The sequence below is a fragment of the Schistocerca serialis genome, chromosome 3 (assembly GCF_023864345.2).
Source record: "Schistocerca serialis cubense isolate TAMUIC-IGC-003099 chromosome 3, iqSchSeri2.2, whole genome shotgun sequence".
Classification (NCBI taxonomy): domain Eukaryota; kingdom Metazoa; phylum Arthropoda; class Insecta; order Orthoptera; family Acrididae; genus Schistocerca; species Schistocerca serialis.
The window spans coordinates 1,022,376,463-1,022,402,431 of record NC_064640.1 but is presented as its reverse complement, the minus strand read 5'-3'; the positions used below and the strand labels follow the sequence as shown (position 1 = coordinate 1,022,402,431).

General features: G+C 39.1%; 1 protein-coding gene across 1 annotated transcript in view; it reads left to right on the top strand.

Moving 5' to 3' along the window:
* Positions 1-2,837: 2,837 nt before the first annotated feature.
* LOC126471480 (transmembrane protein 183-like) overlaps positions 2,838-25,969 on the top strand; it is a 149,678-nt gene continuing 126,546 nt past the window's right edge. The window contains exon 1 of the mRNA XM_050099682.1: positions 2,838-3,108. Within this exon, the coding sequence (XP_049955639.1) occupies positions 3,045-3,108 (64 nt within the window). The 5' untranslated portion in view covers positions 2,838-3,044. The remainder of the gene's footprint in view (positions 3,109-25,969) is intronic.

The window sequence follows — 25,969 nt, the reverse complement described above, 5'->3', positions numbered from 1 at the left end:
TCCTCAGGATGTAAGACGCTGTTCAAGTCCCTGTCCACCACAAAGTGCTCTGTAGTACCTTGAAACAATGGAGTTACCTCAGTAGAGTAATAGGGCGTTCACTCTCGATGCTTCGCAGTACCAGACAGGGCATACAGATTCTTACCACTTGACCACCACGAATTTAACGTCGAAACGCCTACACACAGATACATTAGTAACATAAAAGATGTGTAAAACTTTTCTTGGGAGTTTCTCGGAATTTCCAGAGTAGTGCACCTTACTACTTGCACATTATTTTGTTTTGATGGCCTGCTAAAGGTGTACAAAGTTTGAAGTAAATTCGTGATCCCAACGTCGTGACCTCCCCTTGTAAGTTATATGTGGTTTGCACACCAGACTAATAAATGTAGTAATACCATAAACACTTCTTATAGCATAAAAAGATTGTAAATATAGAGTACTGTTGTAACTTCAGTAACTATTATTGTTCACAAATTAAAGCACTAGCTCATATCTTCAGTTGGTAGATTCATTGCAATTTTGGAACTATCCTTTCCTTTTCTATCTTTGAAAGTGAGAACCTGCCAACTTCATACTCTTATTTACCTACCGTAATTATGTATTACAACGAATAAGCTTCCCCAATGGATGTGTGAAGTATGTTCTAATTTTTGCGGAAAATTACAATTCATTGCGAGAAAAAAGGAACTTCTTCCTTCAGATCTGAAAATAGCTGAAGTAACGAGAAAAAATAAATACATTCCTGTGCCAGTACAAGAATACATTTCGTCTGCATATATATATATATATATATATATATATAAGATGTTCTTGTTTGGAAAAAAAGTCTCCTAAAATAACTAGCTTGTGAATTTTCTTTTGCACTTTATAGATACCTGAGACTAAGTTACGTCTTAATTCTTTTTCAAATGTATCAGTCTTTTCTATGCATTTTATTTTGAGTGGTACTTACTTTGCTTTAGCAGTTGATCAATTTATTTCGAAGATTTACTGGTATTTGCAAGTTTCGTGCTTAACTGGTAAATTGTTGACAGTTACAATTCAAACGGTTTGCGAAATTCGGTTTGCGTCTTTCGGAGGATGTGTCAAATGCAAACGTAGTGACTCCTGGGAGAGAGCGCAGATACCAGAATCTTTTAAAAAAGCGAAAGGAGAAAAAAATTTGATAGAGTAGAATGCAAACCCACATATCAGCTATCATTCGTCAGCCACCCACGACTCTAACCACAACGCCAATACAGAGCGCTGGAATTCTTAACTTGGTTTCAAATTTACGTAACATGAAGACTTCAGCTACTGTTATGGTTATATCTTATATTTAATTACAAGAAATCGTACCAAAATGACGCATTGTCGAGAGATCGTCAACATTTGAAGCAGCCTACATTTATATGACATATTTAGTAGTTTAAAAACTATCGTACCTAACTGGAAGAGTGCAGAAAGTTGAAATAAGTAGTTCTCGTAACATGCAAAGATCAGCACATTCCTCAAACTGGGGAACTATCAAGAATGGGGTTCCACAAGGGTCAGTCTTCGGTCCTTTGTTGTTCTTATTATATATTAATGACTTGCCATTCTATATTCATAAAGAGGCAAAGTTAGTTCTCTTCGCTGATGATACAAGTAAAGTAATCACACCTGAGAAACAAGAATTAACTGATGAAATTGTCAATACTGTCTTTCAGAAAATTACTAAGTGGTTCCTTGTAAACGGACTCTCACTGAATTTTGATAAGACACAGTACATACAGTTCCGTAGAGTGAATGGTATGACGCCATTAATAAATATAGACCTTAATCAGAAGCATATAGCTAAGGTAGAATATTCCAAATTTTTAGGTATGTCCATTGATGAGAGATTAAATTGGAAGAAACACATTGATGGTCTGCTGAAACGTTTGAGTTCAGCTACTTATGCAATAAGGGTCATTGCAAATTTTGGTGATAGACATCTTAGCAAATTAGCTTACTACGCCTATTTTCACTCATTGCTTTCATATGGCATCATATTTTGGGGTAATTCATCACTGAGGAATAAAGTATTTATTGCACAAAAGCGTGTAATCAGAATAGTAGCTGGAGTCCACCCAAGATCATCCTGCAGACATTTATTTAAGGATCTAGGGATATTCACAGTAGCTTCTCAGTATATATACTCTCTTATGAAATTTGTTATTAACAACCAAACCCAATTCAAAAGTAATAGCAGTGTGCATAACTACAATACTAGGAGAAAGGACGATCTTCACTATTCAAGATTAAATCTAACATTGGCACAGAAAGGGGTGAATTATACTGGCACTAAAGCCTTTGGTCACTTACCAAATAGTATCAAAAGTCTGACAGATAACCAACAAGTATTTAAGAAGAAATTAAAAGAATTTCTGAATGACAACTCCTTCTACTCCATAGAGGAATTTTTAGATATAAATTAAGAAAAAAAGAAAAAAAAACAAAAATATTAAAAAAAAACACAAAAAAATAAAGTTGTTATATTAACTTAACTATGTTGTTAAATTAACCTAATTATGTCATGTATTGGAAAATTCGACTCGTTCCACATCATTACGAAATATCGTATTCATGATCCATGGAACTAGTATTAATCTAATCTAATCTAATCTCTATCAAATACGCCTTTTCGCACTTCTCAGAACCCGATACGACTACGATGGTCGACAGACGTTCCCGAAGGTCGAAACTGGGCGTGTACACGTCAAAGTTACATCACGGAGAAGTTTTACCGGTGTGAATCCAGCAACTACAGCGCTTCGAGCCGTACGAGCACGAAAATCGATAAATGTTCCCGACGGCCGAAACTGGGTGTGTATGCGCCATAGTGACGTCACCGAGAAGTGTTACCGAGGTGAATCTAGCGTCACCCAACTGTACGCCATCGTTGTAGCTCAAAACTCGAGAGAGTCGTTTACATTTTCGTTGTTTCACTTGTGTAAGAAGTGAACTGTTAAGTGTCAACAAGTTTCCGCGCTACGTTTTAGGCCTGATCAATTGATTTGCTGTAGAAAAGTCCATGCAAAATGAGTTGCTGTAGGCGAAGGAGACGCCGAACGCGTTCAGAAGGTTCATGTCGGGAATATTGTGGTTAGTATACAAACAGCCAATAGAAGACAATACCTATTTTAATAGTGGTAGTAAAAGCGTGCGGTTTCTCCGCAACACGATTTTAAGGTCGGATATCTTATTTAACTTGATGTTGATACCAAAATAGTTATGTGAAAATATCACGCAATCTTTTAAACAATAGTTAAATAGTGGCATTAGTAGTTCGCTGTTCATGTAGGATAATCTTTCGGAGTGAAATGAGTGTTTCTGTTATTGTACTAACTGTCTTGGACAACAGAAATAACACCTGATTTTTTAACCATTCCTTTTTATTTATGCAAATGGATCTGTTGGTGGCGACCTAAGGCCGGTAATGTGGTTTTTGTGTATACACAGACCCTGTCGTGTTGCACTGTGGTGAACTAAGTGGGTAGTCCACGCCGAAGACAATGAGCTAATGGCAGAATGTTTGTTCATAGTCTGGTGCTCAGTTTCTTTTTATGTTTATTGTTCTCGTCTAATTTGTTTGCCATTAAGAGCGTTTCAGCTCATTATGGGCAAATGGTATTACTGCGTCTTATGATTACTAATATTTTAACGCAATATAGTTACCAGAAGAATACATAATTAGAAGCAATTGAAGTATTTCTATTCGTTCAGGAAAAGGTGCAAGTTTACATTTATGTTAAGGAATGTGGAATATGCTAATTTGGTGGTGTGTCAAAACAGCATCTTTACTGTTAGCCTCCAGAGTATGTGTTGGCAGTTTTTTGTGTGATTGTTGTTAAGTAGTCTTGTGTGTTATGGTAAATATCATCACACTATCTTAAGCCAAATGTTAAGAACTCGGTGTTAAAAATACACTAGTATGAAATCTGATTGTGAGCAATTTTACCTGTGCTCAACTTAATCATGAGGGTCTACTTAGGAAATTTAAACTTTTTTTTCAATGATTTGCTGAAGATAATGCGTTTGAAGCAGCTGCTGATACAGTGTTACTGTTGACCATAAGCGTTCTCAATTTGCTATTCTGATGTTGGACAACATGCTTATTGGCAAGCTTTCCACAGTTTTATGTCTGTGTAGGTTGTGAAGACAGTAAACTATATAAGGTTGTTCATTGTGTCTTTCTGTGCAAGTACTGCGAGAAGCAGACAAGATGCTTGACATGTTTGGCAGGGGTGGTGCTAATATCTGTCTGTTCTGGTGTTGATTCTCAACCCCAAACTCGTCTCAGTTTTAGCTTGTGCTCTGGCTCTTGTAGCCTTTTTTCAATTAACTTTGAATTTCAAATTTTCATCCCATCTGAGTTTGTGTTACTCATTAGGAATTTGATGTTGTATATGCATTTAATTTTGTATTAGTTTAATGGAATAATGTAAAAGACAATTGCAATGCCAGTGTAAAAGTTGGTGCATTAATTTTGTTGCATACCCACTGGGAATGTTCACCTTTTGCTGTCCTCCCTCTTCTTTCAAATGGGCTCAAAAAACTTGATATAATTGTCAAACTTGGCTCACATATTGCAAATTTTTACATATTAGTAGTAATGGCTAAATGCATGAATTATAAATGTAAATACAACACAAGACAAAATGGTATAGCACACATTTGCACAATAATCCATACCACACTTGCACAGATAAGGAGCTCATAGATTATGACCATACGGCAGTCGGATCATGTAAGGCCCATGTTAGGCTACTGCATTCTATCAGTAATGTAACCTCTGTTTGGAACTCATCTCCCTAGCATGGGGTACTCTGTCTCAAGGGAGTCTGCTGTTCATGAGCAGTAACATGACCAGTTTCTTCATTTCAGCCTCCAAATTTTGAAGTAAGTTTATATCAGGATTTTCATTGACAGCATTCACTCCATATTTAGTATGTCATCCTGATGACATGTAAACTCTACTTTTAGAGATTTAGCTATTTCTAATTTCAGGTAGAATGTCATTACCAACATTTGCTCTATATTTAACTTTCCTTTATACATAATAAAATTATTGGATATTATGAGGGTTGGAACTTAAATAGTGGCAACTATTTATTCACAATCGATACAAAAGAGTTAAATGTTTGCACATGTTACTGTCCTTGAAAGTAGTCACCAGTGTTGTGTAGAACCCGTTGCCACCAGTGTGGAAGGTGTAGTATACAGTTAGCAGAGCCTGTTCTGTTGATGGTGCGAGTGGAGTGGAGTGGTCTGCTGCCTGTAGAATCTCTGGAACAGTTTTGAAACAAATGCCGTAAAGTGGTTCCTTCATCTTGTGAATCAAATCAGTCACGACAACTTAAGTCTGAGGAGTATGGTGGATGGTACAGTACTTCCCAGTCCCATCGACCGAACAGAGCAACCACAGATTGCGCTGTATGCGCCTGCACATTGTCATGCAAAATAATGGATGGGTTGCGCAGAAAGTGTCTCCTCTTCTTTCGCGAAGCTTGTCACAGGTGATGCTCCAAAAACTATCAGTAATACTGTGCATTGGCGGTCTGCTGTGGAGGAACGTAATGCGCTAGGGTAACACCATCAGTCATACGCGAGAATCATCATATCTTTAGATTGCTCTGTTCGCACCATCAACAGAACAAGCTCTGCTAACGGTATACTATACCTTCCACATTGCTGGCAATGGGTTCTACACAACGCTGGTGACTACTTTGAAGGACAGTAACGGGTGCAAACATGTAACTCTTTTGTATTGGTTGTGAATAAATAGTTGCCACTATTTAAGTTCCAACCCTCGTGTATATGTATACTAGTAGCTGCCCAGGTCAGTCGGGGGCATCAAAACAAAATCATATAGGGGTAGTGCAGGAATACCAGTAAGTCTAATAATTAATAAGAAAATAGAAATATGAATAAGCTACTATAAACAGCCTAGTGAACATATTACAGTACCAAAGTTAGGCATGAAACCAGTACTCATTACAGTAATATGTTTGTATGTCTACTAGTTCCACAGATGATTGATATTTGAAGAAATGTATGATGAGTTAAATGAAATTACTTTGCACCACTTTTGGGCAGTTTTTCTAAAAAAAAATCGTGTAATGTGTAGTAGTTATGTAAAATGACTTTTGAAACTGAGGTTAGTCTATTCTAAAACAATGCAATAACCATTTAGTAACTTGCAAAGACAACAAAGATTTATTTTTGAAATTTTGTAATGTTTTACAAACGAGAGGTAAATAGCCCATGGAGCGTATTACTTTACTCTACTAACATAAACGTCATTTTAGGATGGGATAATAGCTTTGGGCAATGTTACCATTTTAAAATTTATTGTTACACTAGTAAGCAAACTTTTTGTATTGCAGGAAGTAAAACATAAAAATTTAGAGTATTGAAACTTTTTTACTTAGGATGTAAAGAAAAAGTAAGACATGAAAAAACTTCTTATTTTATCAAAGAAAATGCCAATGTTTCATTAGGTACAATATGTTAATGTATGAAAATGTCAGTGATGATACCAGGAAAATATTATGCACAAATTCATCACCATAAACTAACTCAGGCACTAAGAAAATGCCTCTTTCACTTAATCATTTTGAATGGTTTGTAAAGTCAGTTATATCATATCATTTGTGAAAAAGTACATCTTATTTATAGGCCAGTTCGATTTATCAAGAGATAGTGTTTACAGTTACACCATCTTCAATAAAAGTTCCAGTAAAGCCGAGGTAACATTTATTTTCATACTGTGTAGCCATAAACACACTAGTCTGCTCGCTGGCCGATTCCATGGTTTCTTGTGGTTTGGGTAGGCTCTTTTTGTTCTCTGCAGGTGCTCATTTCCAAATTTTGTCCGAACTTGTTCTTCTATTAAGTCTTCACCACTAGAATTGTCATGCACTGTCTGGATTTTTTCTCTTATTAAGTTGTTAACTTGTACCTGGGACTGGCTTAGAAGCATTTTATGGCATTTTAAGGAAATGTTTCATTTCTTGTGGATTCCAGATATTCTTTCAGGCGTTCAGTGCTGTGAACTTTGTATTGGCAAGGTCCTAACTCCCATTTACACTTGTACCATACTATAACAACATTAATCCCTTGTTGGTACTCATTTTCAGCAAAGTAAGATTCATCCCAAACTGAATCAAGTCTAAAACAAAGTAATGAAAGTACTGTGGAGCTACAATGACCCATTTTGTCAGTGATGCAAAATTGCCCCAGTTTTCCCAGAAACTAACCTTCATGGCTGCTTTTAGATCATGCAGTGATAAATATTGATTACTGTTCTGTGGTATGATGTAGGCAATAACAAATTTCTACACACAAATGTCATTTGCCTTCTGTGTTGCTATTTTTCTGGTAGCAAAGTACTACTTTTCTGGACAAAAATTACCTAAAAAGTACAGTAGTATGGTTTTGGTTAGCAGATAATATCCAAGACAGGGAGTGGCTGAGTAACTAAAACATATGAGCTAGTAGAATCTGTCAACTACTGGACAGTATCAGAACTGTTACGAAATGTTCATTAGGATAGGAGCTAGGCAGGATAAAATCTTTTTTCAGAGTTTGTGCAAAGTCACTCCCATGGACAAAGTAACCCCACTTTACAGTATTCAGATAGTTAAGGGCTATGAAAATTTAATTGCAGTGAGGGGCTAAAATTTTATTGTAAGAAAAAGGAGTAGGAAAAATAGTGGGTGAACATGAGTTGAGGAAGAGGAATGAAAGGGAAGCCAGCTGGTGGAATTTTGCACCAAGCACAATTTAATAATTATCAATACTTTGTTTAAAAATCGTGAAAGGTAGTTTTATAGGTGGAAGAGACATGGAGATACCAGATGGTATCAAACATATTACATAATGGTAAGATAGAGTTCAAAACCTGATTTTTAAACTGAGAAACATTGCCAGCAGCAGATGGGGACTCAGTCCATTACTTGTTGGTTGTAGACTGCAGATCGAAACTGAAGAAATTGCAGGAAGGTAGGACAATAAATAGCTGAGGTCTGGGTAAGTTGAAAGAACCAGATCTTAAGAGTTTCAAAGAGCATCTGGCAACATTTGAGTGATGCAGGGTAAGGAACACGATAGGAGATGAAATGGTAGCCTTAAGAGTTGAAGTAGTGAAGGCAGCAGATGAGCAAAAGGGTAAAAAGACATGGCTCAGTACAAATTATCAGTAACACTTGAGATATTGAATCTAACTGCTGAAAGCAGAAAATATAAAAATGCTACAGATGAATCTGATAAGAGACTACAGACATCTGAAAAGTGAGGTAGGCAGGGAGAGCAAATCAGGAGAGGCTAGACAAGAAGTGCAAGGTTATAGAACCATGCATGTTTAAGCAATATATAGATATTGTGTATAGGAAAATTAGAAAGATGTTTTGGGGAAAGAAAGACACCTAGATGAACATGATGGCAAGCCCATTCTAACCAGAGAAGGGGAAACTTAAAAAGGCATGCAAGGGAAATAAATTGAAGATGAGGTGCGAGCATTGACATCCCTGGGAGAGCTAGCCATGGTAAAACTGTTCCACACTGCATGCAAAATATATCAGGCACGCAGGAGTACCATCATACTTTAAGAAGACTGTCATAATTACTATTCCAGAGCCAGCAGGTACTGATGTGCGTAAATGTTACCGAATATCAGTCTAACATGTCGTGGTTCAAAAATATTGATACAGTTGCTTGAGTGTGTTGAAAAACTACTAGAAGCTAACATGGTGGGCGTTGTCTATACAATGATGAGTGTCAACGTCTGTCCCCCATCCCAGATGATGATCACTCCTGGCTCATTTCATTTCAGATTACCCAAAATAAAGAAATCTATTGCTCTCATGTCGCAGACGTTCATGAAAAATTGGTGTAAGTAAAAAGAACACAATGAAAGATGGTTAAAATATTTTTATTGAATTTTTGGATCAAAACTGTAGTAAGGTCATACTTTTGAAATTGGTTACTTTCACAAACTGGCATTGGCTGGGAGGGTGGGATAAAAAAAGTTTATAATCATTATAACTTTTTTATTTACATCTACATCTATGTGGATACTCTGCAAGCCACCATACAGTGCCGGAGGATACGCTGTACCACTACTAGTCATTTCCTTTCCTGTTCCATTCACAAATAGAGAGGGAAAAATGGCTGTCTGTATGCTTCTGTATGAGCCCTAATTTCTGGAATCTTATTTTCACGGTCCTTACACCCAATGTTGTTGGTCGCAGAGTCATTAGGCAGTCAGCTTCAAATTCTGGTTCTCTAAATTTTCTCAATAGTGTTTCTCATTTGAGTTCCTGAAACCTCTGTAATACTTCTGTGCTACTGGTAACAAATTTAGCAGCCTGCCTCTGAATTGCTTTGATGTCTTCCTTGAAAGCAACCTGGTATGGATCCCAGATGCTCGAGCAGTATTCTTTTATAAAATTCTCCCAAAAACTGAAGTCTACTATTCACCTTCTCTATCACAGTTCTCACATGCTCATTCCATTTCATATCGCTTTGCAGATTTATGTCCAGATATTAGAATGATGTGATTGTGTCAAGCAGGACACTAGTAAAAATGTAACTGACCATTACAGGTTTGTTCTTCCTACTCATCTGCATTAGCATTTATGCACATTTAGAGCTAGCTGCCTTTCATCACACTGACTACAAATTTTGTCTAAATTGCCTTGTATCTTCCTACAATCACTTAACGTCGACACCTTACTGTAAACATTAGCATCATCAGCAAACAACCGCAGATTGCTGCCCACACTGTCTGCCAAATCATTTATGTATATAGAGAACAACACACTTTTCTAGAGCACTCCTGATGAAACCCTGGTCTCTGATGAACACTCACCATCTAGGACAACATTCTGGGTTCTATTACTTGAAGTCTTTGAGCTGCTCATGTATCTTCGGACTTATTCCATATGCTTGTACCTTAATTAACAGCGTGCAATGGGACACTGTGTCAAATGTTTTCAGAAATCTATAAATATGGAGTCTGCTTGTTGCCCTTAGATAGTTTGCAATATGTCCTGTAAGAAAGCGATGCTTTCTAAAACCATGCTGGTTCTTTTAACCTACTTATCTACTTTGACCGATGATAAAATGATGGAATGTTTCTATGATTCTCGTATGTTAACTATTTCTTGAACATGAAATTTTGAACTTCAGGTTTTGTTTTGCTACCTTCAACTGCCATACCAGACTGAATGACGCTCCCTGTCAGTAGCCCCCCTTGTCATTCCTTTATTTATGTTTGTGATTTGTGCTAGGATTATTTTATACTTGCGCTTCATGGATGAGACAACTTTGAGGGATTGCAGCTCTTCCACTGCATTCGCGTGATTTGCTGGAGCAACTGGTTGCTGCTCTCCAGGCTAATTAGTTTAAGTAAATTATATTTAATTCTGAGTAAGGGTGATTTTAGATTTGTTTTAGTTCACTGGTTTGTGTGATAGTTTTACAGGGAAATCACATTCCTAACAAACCCACGTAACTACTGTGGTTGTATCCAATAGTCTGTTCTCCTCCCTCCCATTGTCATATCTTGTTGGTACCTGGGACCTTTCCTTAGTGATATGTGGTGGGAAAATAATAATAATAATAAAAATAAATATAGAAGAAACGCCCTGACATATGGTGGGAAAATGTTCTGATTAATGCATTGTAAGCCATTAAGAGCATATGCTTACTAACGTAGTTAGTGGTTGTTACTGTTATTCTCATTTTAAAATACATCTTCATTATGAAAAGGAAGAAAAGTTGATTTTTTCATGGAGTTTTGTTTTTAGACTGTTTGTGATTTTTGTTTTAAAATTTGACACTTTCACTACAAAAGATAAATTTGATTTTATTATAAGCTTTTGTTTTAGACTGTTTGTATGGTTCAGCCTCTGCTTGATTGTAAACAATGGCTTATGCAATGTTTCTGAGTGCCAAATGTGGCACTGTGTGTGTTGTCTAATATATAAATTTACTTCCTGTTTGAAGAAACTCAGTGTAAAGAAATGATGTATAATTTCTCAGTGATGTGATTTACGCCACTTCTGTAGTTTTTGTTGTATTGGTGGTGATTATGGTATGCAATAAAGCTTCTCTAAATGTCCGATAGGGAAAATTTCCTCAGGCTGCCTGAGATTGGGCTGTCAGTTTTTGTTTGTATCTGGTTTCATGACCACTTGCATTGTACTCCTTTGGATAACGATTGTCATTATTTTTGAGTGTGGAGTAATATTTATTCTGTTTGGATGGTATGTATTTCAATATGTCATGCATTTTGCATGGTTACACACATTGTCTGTCTGGTATTTTCTGTAACAAATTGTGATTTTAGTCTATCATTTCACAGGATGATTTGAGAATAGGTTATGAACAACTTGAAGCTAGTCATCACCAAATAATAAGAGCTGTTTTTTTACTTGGCTATTTGTCGTATTGAAATGGTCTTTAGTTTGCATAAAATATATCCATAACATTCTAAATTCTGTTCATTCATTCAAATATGTTATCAGTGGAGAATAATGAGTCTGATTAGATTGTTTGTAAGTGACTGGTGCTAATACTTGCACTAGGATCAGTCAAAGACATTGGAATATTTTCATTAGGGATCTAGCAAACATCAGCATGAAGTGGCCATGAATAAACTGCAAGGAAGGTCCTCTTTGTCCCTGTGTTCTGCATTTTCCAGTCCACTGTTGGTTATAGTGGATAAATGTGATGAACATTTCTTCTTTAATAGTGATGGAGGTTTTTTAAGCCTAAGATGAACCTGTATGAATTTAGTAGCTGATAACATGTTTTTATATTGGGTAGAACTGCAATTATTGAAGTAAATGACGTGTGTGTGTGTGTGTGTGTGTGTGTGTGTGTGTGTGTGTGTGTGTGTGTGTGTGTCTGAGTAAAATGTTACAACCAGTCACTTGTACAACACGATACTGGCTTACTGGAATCTTTCACATTCAGGGGTACTGCACCAATGATAAGTATAAACATGGTGAGAAAATATTGAATAGGGTGAAAACTTCAAAGTTGGTAGATGTCCATACTGATGAGACATTAAACCAGACCAAGCATATCTTGGTACCTGTAAAACAACCCAAGTTCTGCCACATTTGCACTTAGTAATTGCAAATCCTGGAGAGAGACAAATTAGTAAGTTGACATATTTTATATTTTGAATATTCTCATTCAATAACGCCATAATGTTCTGAGCTACCATAACTCATCTTTAAGAAAGAAAGTCTTTATTGCTCAAAAACATGCTGCAAGAATAACATGGGGTGCTCACCCATGATCATCTTGTAGACATCTGCTTCACAGTACAGTTATTCCCTCATGAAGTTTGTTGTAAATAATCCACATCAGTTCAAAATGAACAATGATGTCAGAATTAGCAAGAGCCTTGCCTCACTGTTGTGCTTGACTTGCACAGCTTTACTGTCCGTTAACGCAGCATAACATGCAAGGAGACAGTTATACCAACAAATTGTCTATAGGTGTGCAGTCAAAAAATTATCCGAACATTGTCAAGACTGTTTTAGCAACATTGGGAGACTGTGTGGCTGCTAGTTCATTTATGTTTCATTTTTATCTGTTGTACTCAGTAACCTAATAAAAATGCTATTTAGTATGCACTATACAAATGCAAATGAATTCATCATGATAAAGTTATGTAAAAAGTTTTTTCAATAAAATAAAGTATCTGAAATTGTCACAAATGAGCAGGGTAATAAGCGTTTTCAGCTTAGAAACAGTCTGTCTAGATTCAGTCAACAGTGATACTGAAGTAGCGTTACAGAAAGGACTACCACAGATGTATATAGATGTAGCAGTAGGGATACATACGTAACGAAATACAGTTAATAAATCACTCAGTGCTACAATTAAGTCAACACAATTAACAGAAGCAGAAGAAGCGGGCATTAACAGGTGTGCAGTTCTGGATGTCTTTCAACCATTATATCAAAAGGGTACAGAATTGAGGTAGTGCCGATGTAATGGGGGAGAAGTAGCCTTACTGATTGTCAATCTGTGTGGTGGTGGTGGTGGTGGTGGTGGTGGTGGTGGTGGTGGTGGTTCTTTTGCAGAAGAGCTAAAAATCTTGTCTAGTGAGATTAGAACCGAAAACTAAAACGCATGTCTGCTTGAGGGGCAGGCACTTTACCGCTAAGCTAGCATACAGCTACAGTCACGAAACTCTATAGGGGGAAAAAGTGCAATCTTTTGACAGCTAAAGCGAAGCTGGCGCTGAAAGTGGCTAGCCTGTAGTAACACAAGAATGTCATGATTAAAACAAAGAACTTGCTATTTTTAATGCTGTTACTTCCATATTTTCCAGTCACTACACATGGTGGCCCCTCCCACGGGGCTCCCCAATGCTTTGGTGAGTTTGTGCTTGGCTACCACCAGGCCCCAGCCCTTTACATGCCGCATGTCTGTTCTTCTGCTGTATTTTTTTCCCCTCTCCTGGGAACATGTCTGGGACATTTTTTGGGAATGTGTTCCAAGGTTTTAAGAGCCTGGCATCAGAACAGCCCCTCATCAGTTTTTTTCTTTCTTCCTTCGTTCTCATCGACTACCATTACTCCACTTCAGTGTTTGAGGTTTTTCTATATTTCTTCTTCCTCCGTGTACATTCTGGAAGGCTGGCCCACATGTTTGATGCATAAAAGGTGACTGTGTAATGCTTATTCGCAGACCCAGTCAACTGTTAGGGTTCCCATGTCCCCCCTGGTATAGGCCAGGCCCAGGGATGGGTGATTGCCCGAGTTGTTACCTCCCCAGTTGCCAATTGGTCTCTTTGTCAGGAGTTTGGAAGGTATGACCTGAGGTGTGAACAATCACCTAAGGTTGGTGAGCCACCCTCTGAGGGGGACCACCAGTTCGAAGGAGTGTACCATTGGAGATGCTGGAAATCGCGAGGGATTTTCTCGCAATGAACCAATCACCATCTCAGTCTGTCTACTAAATGTAAACGGAATGAGGCTAAAGATTCAAAGAATCTCCCAGCTGCACCTCTGTTCTTCATGTTATCACATACTGAAGGTCAGTCATTTGCTACAGCTAATCAGTTTATTATTCAGAAAGATGTTGATGAAATTGCAGGCCGTGCAATATGGAAACATAATGACATAATGGAACTTTGCTTTTTTGGAGACCAATTGTGATTTTTCAAGCCCAACAACTGCTTGCAGCTTTGCCCATCCATGGCTATCGTGTTCATGTCGAGGGCAATTCAGTGCTGACTTCTACGCTTGGTGTTATTTATGCTTGGCCACTTGATGAGGGGGGGGGGGGATCTAAACATCTAAACTTACCCCTCTGATCAGGGCTCCACTGCAGTCCATTGGGTAATGAGAAAAGGGTGATGCAACCTTATTGTCTGCATGTACTCTTTTTCTCACATTTGATAGAGCAGTGGTTCCATCAAAGATCAAAGCACGCTATGAAGTCATCACAATCTGACCAAACATTCCAAACCTGATGCATTGCCTCCAGTGTCAACATTACAACCATACTTGTGTGTCATGTTGAAACATGGCTGACTTGTGGTAGGGATGCTCCCAAGGGCGATTGCCTGCCTCCTCCTCCCTGCAGTATAAATCCTAAGAATTTCCCTTGCATCTTGATGAGTGCTCCATTGGCCATGCAGACTTGAAACCTGAAATTCAGCACTGCAGTTACAAAATCGCCAATTATTACAGAAGTATCCCCATCTCCTTCTCTAGCTGCACAGCAGGCCACCAAATTTTCTTCCACAGGGACGGAATCACTTACCTCACAAACAACCGGCCGAAAAGGACAGAGGAACACTACCATGAAGACTTCTATTGTTTCTCTGGCCAATAAATATGTGTCTTCATCTGCCAACTGCAAAGTCTCCAAAAAATGGAACGAAGACAAACGGTCTTTTCCTTCCCTGACTCCTAGATCCTCTTCAACACTGTTGCTGTGCGGTACCCTCACCCGGCTGACCTTCATTTTGCCAGTGTGCACCACCTACTGTTTCTCTGCCCTGGAATTTACAGACCAACTCAGAGAGAATGCCACGTCTCTGTAGATCTCCTGGAACAGAATCGTCCAGCGTCTGCGCCCTGTATCAGTGAGTCTTCAAAGGCTGGCATCCGGCAGCTGCTGAGCTGACAACCCCTCATTTGTTCTCTCCTCCCTGTCATGACTCTCCTCCAATGGAACATTCACTGCATTACATCCAACGAGGAGGAATTATGGCTGCTCTTGGATTTGCAGTGTCTGCTACTTTTCTGCCTCCATGAAACAAAATTATGTCCTTGTGACCACTGTGACCTCGTGCATATCCTTCCGGTCCGCTTTAATCTTCTCCCTGGGGTTGGCATCGCATCTCATGGTGGAGTCGTGCTGTTCGTACGGGATGATGTTCGTACTCAAACCATCTCACTGAACACTTGGCTGCAGGCTTTTGCAGTCCACATTTTCCGTCTTCACTTCACCTTTTTTCTTTGCAACGTCTACATCCCTCCGTCATTTGATGTTACCAGGGCAGATTTCCTCTAGCTCATTGGTCAACTCCCTCATCCCTTTTAGATGTTCGACGACTTTAACGTGCACCATCCCCTGTTGGGCTCTTTCAGAACCTGTCCTAGAGATGCCCTCTTGGCTGATATTCTCAATCAATTCAACCTTATTTGCCTTAACACTGGAGCACCAATGATTCTTTCAGACTCCATGCACACCTTTTCCAATTTGGACTTCTCGTTCTGCACTGCCCAGCCTGGTCATTGTCTCAAATGGTACATTCTCTCGGACATGTACTTGAGTGACTATTTCCTGTGTGGTATCTGTTTGCTGACTCCTACCCAAACTACGTGTAAACCCAACTGGCAGCTCTCTAAGGCAAACTGGAGGCTTTTATTCTCCCTGGCGGCCTTCAACGAACGGCATTTCCCCAGTTGTGATGACAAGGTATAATGTCTTACAAATTTTATCCTTACCACTGCAGAATGTTCTGTACCTCGCACATCATCTTTTCCACACTGTGTCCCAGTCGCTTGGTGGACAGAGGTGTGCCGCAATGCACACAGACATGCTCTGTGTTTTTAACCAACATCCTATGATGGCCAACTGTATTTGTTATAAGCAGTTGTGTGTGCAGTGTCATCGCATTCTTTGGGCTAGCAAAAAAGCTAGCTGGATTTTGTTTACTAGTTCATCTAACAGTTTCTCTGACTGCTTTCTGGGACCAAAGTCCGTGCCCCAATTTCTGGCGTGACCATAGCAAATGGTGTCATTGTGGGCCCTATTGCTATCTCCAAAACCTTAGGCCACTATTTTGCAGAGATTTCGAGTTCCACTTACTATCACCCTGCCTTCCTCCATCAGAAATGAGTGGAGGCAGCTTGGGCGATACTTATCCTCTCAGAATCACAAATGCTAGAATGCCACCTTCACTATGAGGGAGCTAGATCATGCTTTCACTTCATCCCAGTCTTCTGCCCCAGAGCTGGACGATTTCAACATTCAGATGTTACAGCACATTTCTCCTGCCTGCAAGCACTTTCTCCCTCATATGTGCAATTGCATTTGGGCAGATGGTACATCACCCAGAAGCTAGCGTGAAGCCACTGTCATGCCCATATCCAAGCCCAGTAAGGACAAACAGCTTCCTTCTAGTTACTACCCCATTTCTCTAACCAGCTGCTTTTGGGGGTGATGGAACATTTGATTCATAGCTGGTTGGTACGGTGGCTCCAATCTCGCAATCTACTGAACCATGCACAGTGTGGGTTTCGAGCACACCGTTCTGCGGTTGACCATCTCGTCACTTTCAGTTCAGGTTATATATGACCCTCAACTGGGCCACTGTAAAAGGCTCCAGTGGCCCAGTAGATTCCACGATGATATATATATATCTCCTCTGTACTATATACACGTGTAGCATCCGAGGCTGCTTGCCTCGTTTCCTACAGGAATTTTTAAAAGATGGGGCTCCATCCTGAGCATTGTCCTCTTTGCGATAGCTATTAACCCTATTATGTTCTGACTCCTATGGCTAATCTCAGGCTCCCATTTCGTCGATGACTTTGCAATCTATTGCTGTTTTCTGCGGACTTATCTCCGTGAGTGACGACTTCAGTGACATGTCATCTTTATTCATGGAGCGTCAACAATGACTTCAGTTTTCCACTGAGAACAGTTTGTATAAATTTCTTCCACCATCTTTACATCTTGAGCCTGTTGCTCTTCCGTTCACTGAAACTATGAAATTCCTGGGACTCATGCTTGATAGAAAACTTTCTTGGTCCTCACACATGTCTTACCTGGCCACCCAATGTACCCAGTCCCACAGTGTCTTATGTGTCCTAAGCGATACTTCTAGGGGAGCAGCTCAGACCACCCTCCACCGTTTATACCGATAACTTGTTAGTTCGAAACTAGACTATGGGTGTTCTGTTTGTGCATCTTCTGCATGTCCGTCCCTCTTCCACTGTCTCACTACTATCCATCATCGTGGAATCTACTGGGCCACTGGAGCCTTTTACAGTGACCCAGTTGAGGGTCTCTACTCAGAAACTCTACTCTGCCAGTCATACTGGCGTGATGTTCTACTCAGCAGATACACGTGCCATTTGTCTGCCATGCCTGGCCACCCATCCTATGCCTCCATCAGTGATTCCTTTGACTACCACAATGGGGTGCCTGTGTCTTCTTTATTACCTCCTGGAGTTCGCTTTCACCTATTGCTCCAGCCTGCTTGCCTATTTCCTGGTGGGTGTGAACCTTCACCACCTTGGCTTTGTGTGGTGGCCCATGTTCACCTTGCATTTAATTCTCTTCCTAAGGAAACTACTCCAGATTCGATCTATCACTGTAAGTTTCTTAGCCTTCACACTGAACTCTGCGATAGTACCTTCATGTACTCTGGTAGCTGTAAGACTGACCATAGTGTTGGGTGTGCATTCATCATCGACACAAACAATTTTCAGTATCAGCTTCCAGAATAGTGCTCAATATTTACAGCAGAGCATGTCACCCTCTTCAGATGATACAGGCTTTTTAATTGTCATATGCTCTGATTCTCTGTGCCCTTCAGAGTGTCTGTGTGTTGTACAAAGTCCATCCCTTAATGCAATGGGTCCAAGAAAGCCTCCACTTGCTCTTGAGGGAGCCGTTATGACATTTATGTGGGTTTTCCTGGTCACGTCAATTTGATGGGAAACTAGGCTGCTGACAAGCTTGCAGTCCTACCTCAGCCCACTAGCTATACCATTCCTTCTGATGATCTCTGTGTAGCCATCTGTTGACAAGTGGTATCACTTGGGTATCAGCACTGGTCTTCTCTTCTTGGGAAAAACCTCCAGGGAATTAAACGCCTTGCAGTGACGTGGTCGACTTCCTCTCAGCCCTCTTGCTGCAAGGAGATCATTTTAGCTAGGTTACGTATTGGCCACTTGTTTTAGCCATCATTATCTGTTAGGTGGTGATCCCCCACTTCTATGTGCTCATTGTCAACATTTGATGGTTCACCATTTCCTGACTGCCATTTTTTTTTTAACCACTTACGGTATAGTGTCTGTCTGCCGTCTCAGTTATTGGCCATTTTACCGAACAAAGGGTGGACTGTCGATTGCATTTTACTTTTTATCTGCCATAGCAATATGGTGAAGGACATTTAATATTTAGTTTGGGACCTCTGTTGTCTCTGCAGGGTATTTTGTGGACTTTCCTCCAAGAGGAAGTCCTTGTTCGTAGCTCTTCCCTTCCCTCGATTGGGCTTAATGTGCAGTCGCTTTTAACTTCTTTCTCATGTTAGTGTTTTAAGGTTCTGATGTGGGCACATAGGACCACAGTTAGTTTTTTGTGCCCTAAAACAAACTAAACGTGGTGGTGAATTTTCCAATATGAATAGGAAAATGTAATTAAAGTAATATCCTATCTCCTGTTAATATCGATCTGTAATAATAAAATGTTGGTGCAGTGTAAAACATAGGGTTCACAGTACGAGTTGTAATCATATAGTCAGAAATAGTTTGAGACTTGAATTGTAACTGGATGTGTTTAAGATAAAAAATAACTGATTATGATTATACCTGTGTGCTTCACACGTACTTTCTGATGCTATGTGCCAATTGTAGTTCATTTTATGAATTTTTTAGCAGATTTTGGACTCATTCTAATACATTCAAATTTAGACAGGATTTTTATTTTCTTGATTAGGTGCTATCCCTCCTTATAAACACACTTTTTGACTTGTTCTTGCTTCTATGCCTTGTATGTACGTATCATGTTTCTTTCCTGCTTTGCAGGTATCAAAATGTGTCAATCTCTTTAGGAATTTATTTCCCAGAGGTAACATGTAGTCCCCCCCTGTGAGGCCACGTTCCATAACATTTAGCACAAAACCCAATTCCTGTTCACTTTCAACCACTCCTGCTGTGTCATCAGTGAATTGTATTGTGCCAACTTTCTGTCCTTGATAAACAATACTAGTCCTTTCATTCCCTCATTCCCATTTCAAAGTGCTATATAAACATCACTAGTGACAATGAACAGCCTCATGTTACAGCTTTCATGGGCTAGTTTTGACTTCTTATGCAAATCTGTGATTACATGCTATTAAAAATTGCTTTAAAGAAAGACTGAGTTAGTTATCCATCTCTCACTGTCATAAATAGCATACTGCCTAAAAAAGGAAAAACATTTTATTTCATCCTGCAGTGTAAAAAAACTTGTGAAAATAATAGATGTAAAACACCTTTCCATATTTACGAAAATAACATACATTTCCTTGGTTTTCCTCAGTAGCCGGACACTGGCAAAACTGTTTCTGGAATGCCACCCCCTCCCAATCTGTCTCTCTATTAAAATTGAAATTTGTTATACATGTGTTATTATTGTTGCCCTCTTAATTGAGAATCCACTAAAAGCTCTCATTGCCAGATTCAGAGTTTTTACTGAAATCACCATGATGTTCCATTTTGTGGTCTCAAATAAAATGTGATCATTCTGCCCTTTAAATTGTCTAGGCATGTACCTATAGAAACTACACACATAACAGATGCATAAGTGTTGTAAAAATTGGGCACCAAATACAAATTACAGTAAGTGTAAAGTGACTTCCTGTAGGAGGTATAAGATATATGGATTGCCACAAGCATGAACTGATTTTTTTCAATCTTTGTGATTTGTCTTTGGCAGATATTAGAAACTGTATACATGCAACTAAGAACAGAATCTGCCAGGAAGTTTCATATCAGTGCACACTCCACTGCAGAGTGAAAATGTCATTCTGAAGACAATTCTTGTTATATGGGAACAAATCTTTAGTACTCTATTGGAAACACCATAAATCCAGATGGGCTTTTGTTTTTGGGAGAACATATCATTTTCTTAATTTCATAAGGATATTCCTGTGGTTGAACTATATCATTGTTGCTTTTTCAACATACTGCTGCGATTTTTCTCTTGAACTGTTTGTCCCTATACTTTCTACTATATTAAAGAAATGACTATTAAAAGCATTTACGATCTGTGACCATTTTATAGCTCTTCCATTCAGTTCATTAAGCCGAGTAAAATTATGTTCTGGATGTCCTATCACACTTGTACTTGCTAACACATAATTTTCCCTTTTCCTTTCACAAGATACTCCATCTAGTGATCCAGGATTTTTTACATGGGTGTTCAGTATCCTTTCTGATTAGCTTATGTGGAAAGCTGTTTTCTAATAATGATATAATGTTATCATGGCATACATTGATGCAAAAAACCAAAGTACAAAAAAATAATTAATGTAGAGAAATGAAATTTTGGGAATGTATTTGTCGAAGTAACATATTTAAGTGATTAATATTGCAAGATCACAGGTTAATCTAAGTGTGAGAATGTGAAATGCTGATACATTAATAACCAATTTTCCCACCAGAATGTTGAATGTAAGCATGCTAATGGACACGATTTGTGTCATACAGGTGCCGGATATGTTTCTGGGTTGGAGTTCTGTGCCTGTTGCTCATAGTCGGTCAATATAGGGAGGTCAGTGCTGTTTGAGGATGACACTGGAGTTGTCATCTGATGTTCCATATGTGCTCGATTGGAGACAGATATGGAGATAGAGTAGACCAAGGCAACATGTCATTATTCTGTAGAGTATGTTGGGTTACAGCAGTGGTATGTGGGAAAGAGTTATCATATTGGAAAAAAAAACCCTGGAGTGCTGTTCATGAGTGGCAGCACAGCAGGTTGAATCACCAGATTGATGGACAAATTTGCAGCCAGAATGCTTGAGTTAACCACGAGAGTCCTCTTTCTGTCATATGATGGATTGGAGATACTCCAGGTATAGGTCCAATGTGTCTCGCACGCAGATAGGTTGGTTGCAGGTCTTCGACTGGCCTCTGCCTAACCAACACACAGCTGTCACTGACACTGAGACCGAACCAGCTTTCATCAGAAAACACTACAGACTTCCACTTTGCCTGCCTGTGAGCTCTCAATTCGCACCATTGTAGTAGTAAATGGCAGTGGCTCGGGGTCAGTGCAATGCATGCTGCAGGGCATCTGGCTTGAAGCTGTCCTTGAAGGAACCGATTTGTAACAGTTCATTGTCACTGTGGTGCTAACTGCTGCTCAGATTGCTGCTGAAAATGCAGTACAATGTGCCAGAGCCATACACTGAATCCTATTTTCTTCTCTCTTGGTAGTGCCACATTGCTGTCTAGAGTTCAGCCTTCTTGTGACTGTACAATCTCGTGACCACCACTCCCAGCAGTTGTGTACAGTAGCTACGTTCCTGCCTATTCTCCCTGCCATATCTCAGAAGCTTCTCATAGCCCTATTACATGACGTCATTCAAACTCGGGACAGTGTTGATAATGATGTCTTTGTCGCTTGGAACGCAACTCGTCATGTCTAATCTCAAACGTAACTAATACTTATGACCATTACAGCGTGTATTTAAAGCAAAACTGATTTGCATCCTCATATGCGAAATCTGAGTAGACATCATCTTTCAGCTGCAGAAACATGCCTACCAACTTTCATTTATGTTAAACAACTTCTTCTTAGTGTTGTGATTTCTTTTTTTTTTTTTTTTTTTTTTTTTTTTCCTTCTGTGGTGTAGATTAAATTTTATTTTAGCATTTGTTTCATTATAGATTTCATCGAGGTCATCTCTTGTAAACTATTCTTAAAATCATTTGTCCTGGAGTCATTAATCATTCTCACTGGTTCTGCTGAGGAGTAAGGTAACCATGCATCATGATCAGAGAATCTTTGTTACTGGGTGAACAGTTATTACCTTGATTTGAGCTTCAAGCAAGAAAACTATCTTTATCTACCCATGTTGGAATATTAATTACTGAGATCAAATTATAGGATACAAATAAGGTTTCCAGGTCACTTTTTCTATCAGAATCATTTAGAATATCTATGCTAAGTCACTACAGACTAACTGCTTCCTGCTGTCTGATGGATAGCATATTTTCTCAGTGGGGATCTATGTACAGTTACAATTAAAAGTGAACTATTTCTCAGCATTAACTCAAATGCACGCATTTTTATGTGCCAATCATTACAAAATCTATTTTTCTTAATATTTTTGAACTTGCCTCATTTCTTAATTTATGTAACAGTTCCTCCTTTTCCCATATTAGTTCTCCATGAGTAAGGGGCTAGTGTAATTTTTAATGTGTAACTTATTTAACCCTGTGGTTATCTGGGGCTCAGACAGGCACAGGATGTCTCTTTTTGTAGCTCTCTAAATTTGCCAAACAGACGAGAAGCTCTTCTACTCCGTCTTTCAGTATTTTGATGAAACAAGCTAGCTTTACTTTTCAGTGCATTCTTAAGCATTTTGTAGGGCTCTTCTGTTACTTTTACTTCTTTCAAAACAGGGTGCCTGAATCCTGATTCTAACCTAAAAAGACTACCTCTGACACCAGTAACAATGGGAATCTTGCTTTGTGTTATGGTGCTGTCCCCCCCCCCCGGTCCTCCAATGCAAGAAGCCCAGCCAACCTATCTTTTTCTCTATTGTTCAGATGTAGGCTGTGTCTAGTACATCCCCATTGCTCGGTTTAGCTACAGGCACTGCACTCATATGAGATTTCAGTCAGCAGCAGCCTGCTCAACTTGGTGTCTCCATGGCGCACAGCAGTGTTAACCCAGGGCTGGTCATGGCGCTGTAGTGTGTGTGTGTGTGTGTGTGTGTGTGTGTGTGTGTGTGTGTGTGTGTGTGTGTGTGTTCTCTTACTTCATGCAGGTTAATACTAATGCTATAATTACTGTCCTTGGCCAAGCTTAAAGAAAGGGAAAAAAGTTTTCATTCCACATTTGTAAATATTTGTATGCATAATTACAGCATTTTAATAATTTTATGTTATGTTTCATCCTTTTGTCTTTCCAAGGAGACCAAATTGAATAAATTTTGTCCATAAATAAGTTACAGTGGTTACAAACTTATAAACCATGTAGTCTTGTGACACAAGTTAGTGAAAATGACCCACAAAATGGCCTCCTAACTAATTTTGATCAAAAAATTCTGGAAAAATTATTTTAATTCTTTTTCATTAGAAACTTTTTCATACCAAAATTTCACAAAAATCTGTCATGAGGGCAACGTCCACGAGTTGAGGGCAACAGCCACTGGGTGATTTCACACGAAATAGGTCCCTGCTAATAGACAATTTGTTTTTGTGCTGAGGTAGATTTGTAATCGGGTTGAATTTGGGTCCACAAACTGAATGTTATTGGGAACTTGTTAAGACACTGCCCTTGTATGACAGAGAAAACTCCTTTAAAGCCCAAAAGGAAGGTTAGAGTTTAATGTCCCATCAATGTTGACCAAATGTGGTGCACTAAACAAACGTGTCTTGGAAGGGGAAGGAGATTGATTGTGGACTTGTTTAAGGGGCAATCCTTCCTTTTGCAAAGAAGGTTGTTATTCAATGTTGTTTTGATGTAATTGCCCTTAATATGTCAATACAAAACTTGAGAAGGCAGGTGTAGGGCAGGTTAAGTGGCAGCACCTTCTTCTTCTTCTTTTTTTTTTTTAAGGAACTATATGGCATGGATTTCAGATATTTCCTTAAGTTGTTTCAGATGGTAATCAAACTAAGCACTGTGGTGCAAATGCCCAGGCTCCACACTTGAATTCAAGAGGAACAGCAGTGCTTAAAACCTTGTCTCGAAAGCAAGCTTTTCTAAAATCACTGCAGCTGAGTGCTGTTCCCCAGAGAACGCATCCTGTTACCTAAAGATATGACAAAAGTTTAGTTAATCTGCGTAAGATAAACTTAGTGTGTAGTCAGTCTTTTGGCATGTACTTTTTGTCCTAGCTGTTAACATTTTTAATTCCTTCTGCACCTATTACAGTCATGCCTTGAGATACTCACTATCAGGGGGGCAAAGGACAGTGCAAGAGGAAAGTGCTTTGTACACTTGCACAACATGTGTAGTGAAGTTGTAACTGAAATCATCATCAGGCTCATTGTTAGTGTTGTAACTGACTAAATGGTAGTTCAGGCTGTAGCATTGGTGCATGATAATACACCTACAAATTGCTGCAAATTCCCCCGTCATGCATATGGTATTAGCAGCTGGACTCAGCTAATTTCAGCAACTTGGGGTAGTTGCCCAGTTCACATCCTAATCCCACAGAGCTGTTACTGTCATGACCGTGGCATTAACGACCCATTAGAAATGTTGATCTCCATCTTCCTCCATTGCAGGCAGATTCGAGGATGGTTATTTTAAACATGGTCGTGGCCACTTGCATTATACCGTAACTCACTTTTCAGGCTTCCCAAGGTCTGTACATATTGTGGTCCAACTCCAATTGTACAAAATTTAAAGTCCAAGTCCTCTTTGGATATGGCAAAATATTAACTGTGTATTGTGCTTTTCAGAAAAAAAATTAGCTTTGAAGACATTCTTTGGGAAAAAAATTAGTTTGCAGTGTCACGTTCTCAAAGGAAACTTAGATTTTAGGTGGTAATGAATCCTTTACCTTTATTGAAACATCTACATTTTTACCTTGCAAGTCATCTGGCGGTGTCAAATAGAGGATAAATCTGGTACCACTAAAATTTTGCAGGCTTCTCTGTTTCATTCATGAATGGTGCCTGGGATGAAAAACAGTCATTCAGTGTCTACATGATGTCCAGTTTTCCTCATTTTCTCATAATAATCATTTCATGAGAGGTTTGTGGAAGGAACTGATATGTTGTGTGACTCTTCTCAGTGCTCATCTCTTATAATTTTAACTTATGTTGTACAACACATCTCTTCTAGCGACTGCCACTTCAGTTTTTTGAGCATCTCTGTTACACTCTTGCACTTACCAACCAATCTCATAAAAAAGTGTGCTGCCTAGTGTATGTTCACTTCTGTCCCCTCTATTAATCCTGCGTGGTTAGCATCTTTAACAGACCAGCAATGCTAAAGAATTGCGCAAATAATTGTTTTGTAAGCCACTTCATTTTTGGATGAATTACATTTCACTTAGATTATTCCACTGAATCTGTCTGTCATCTATTTTCCCTACAACACATTTTATGTGGCCAGTCCAATTTAGATTGCTCTGGATGTCTACTCCTAGGTACTTCTTGCCTGTTACTTCTTCCAGTGGATTATCACCACGTTTCTGGTCAGGGATACTCTTTAGGTCTTCATGAATTTTACATTTATGTATGCTGTATTTAGTAACAGCTCTAAAACACTCCCTTCGGGTACTCCTGAAGTTACTTTTGTATCTGTTAATTTGGTCCCGTTAAGAATAGTGTGTCGTTCGGTGGCTAATTGGTCAAGTCCCAGACTACACATCGGAAGACTGTAGGTTCGCTCCCCAGTTAGTCCGAGAATTTTTAACTGTGACTTATGACTTCTTTAACCTCTGGTGATGGTTGTTTGCGTGAAAAAAATTCTGTGTTACATAGTTCAGAATCCACGTTAAACTGTAGGTCTCACT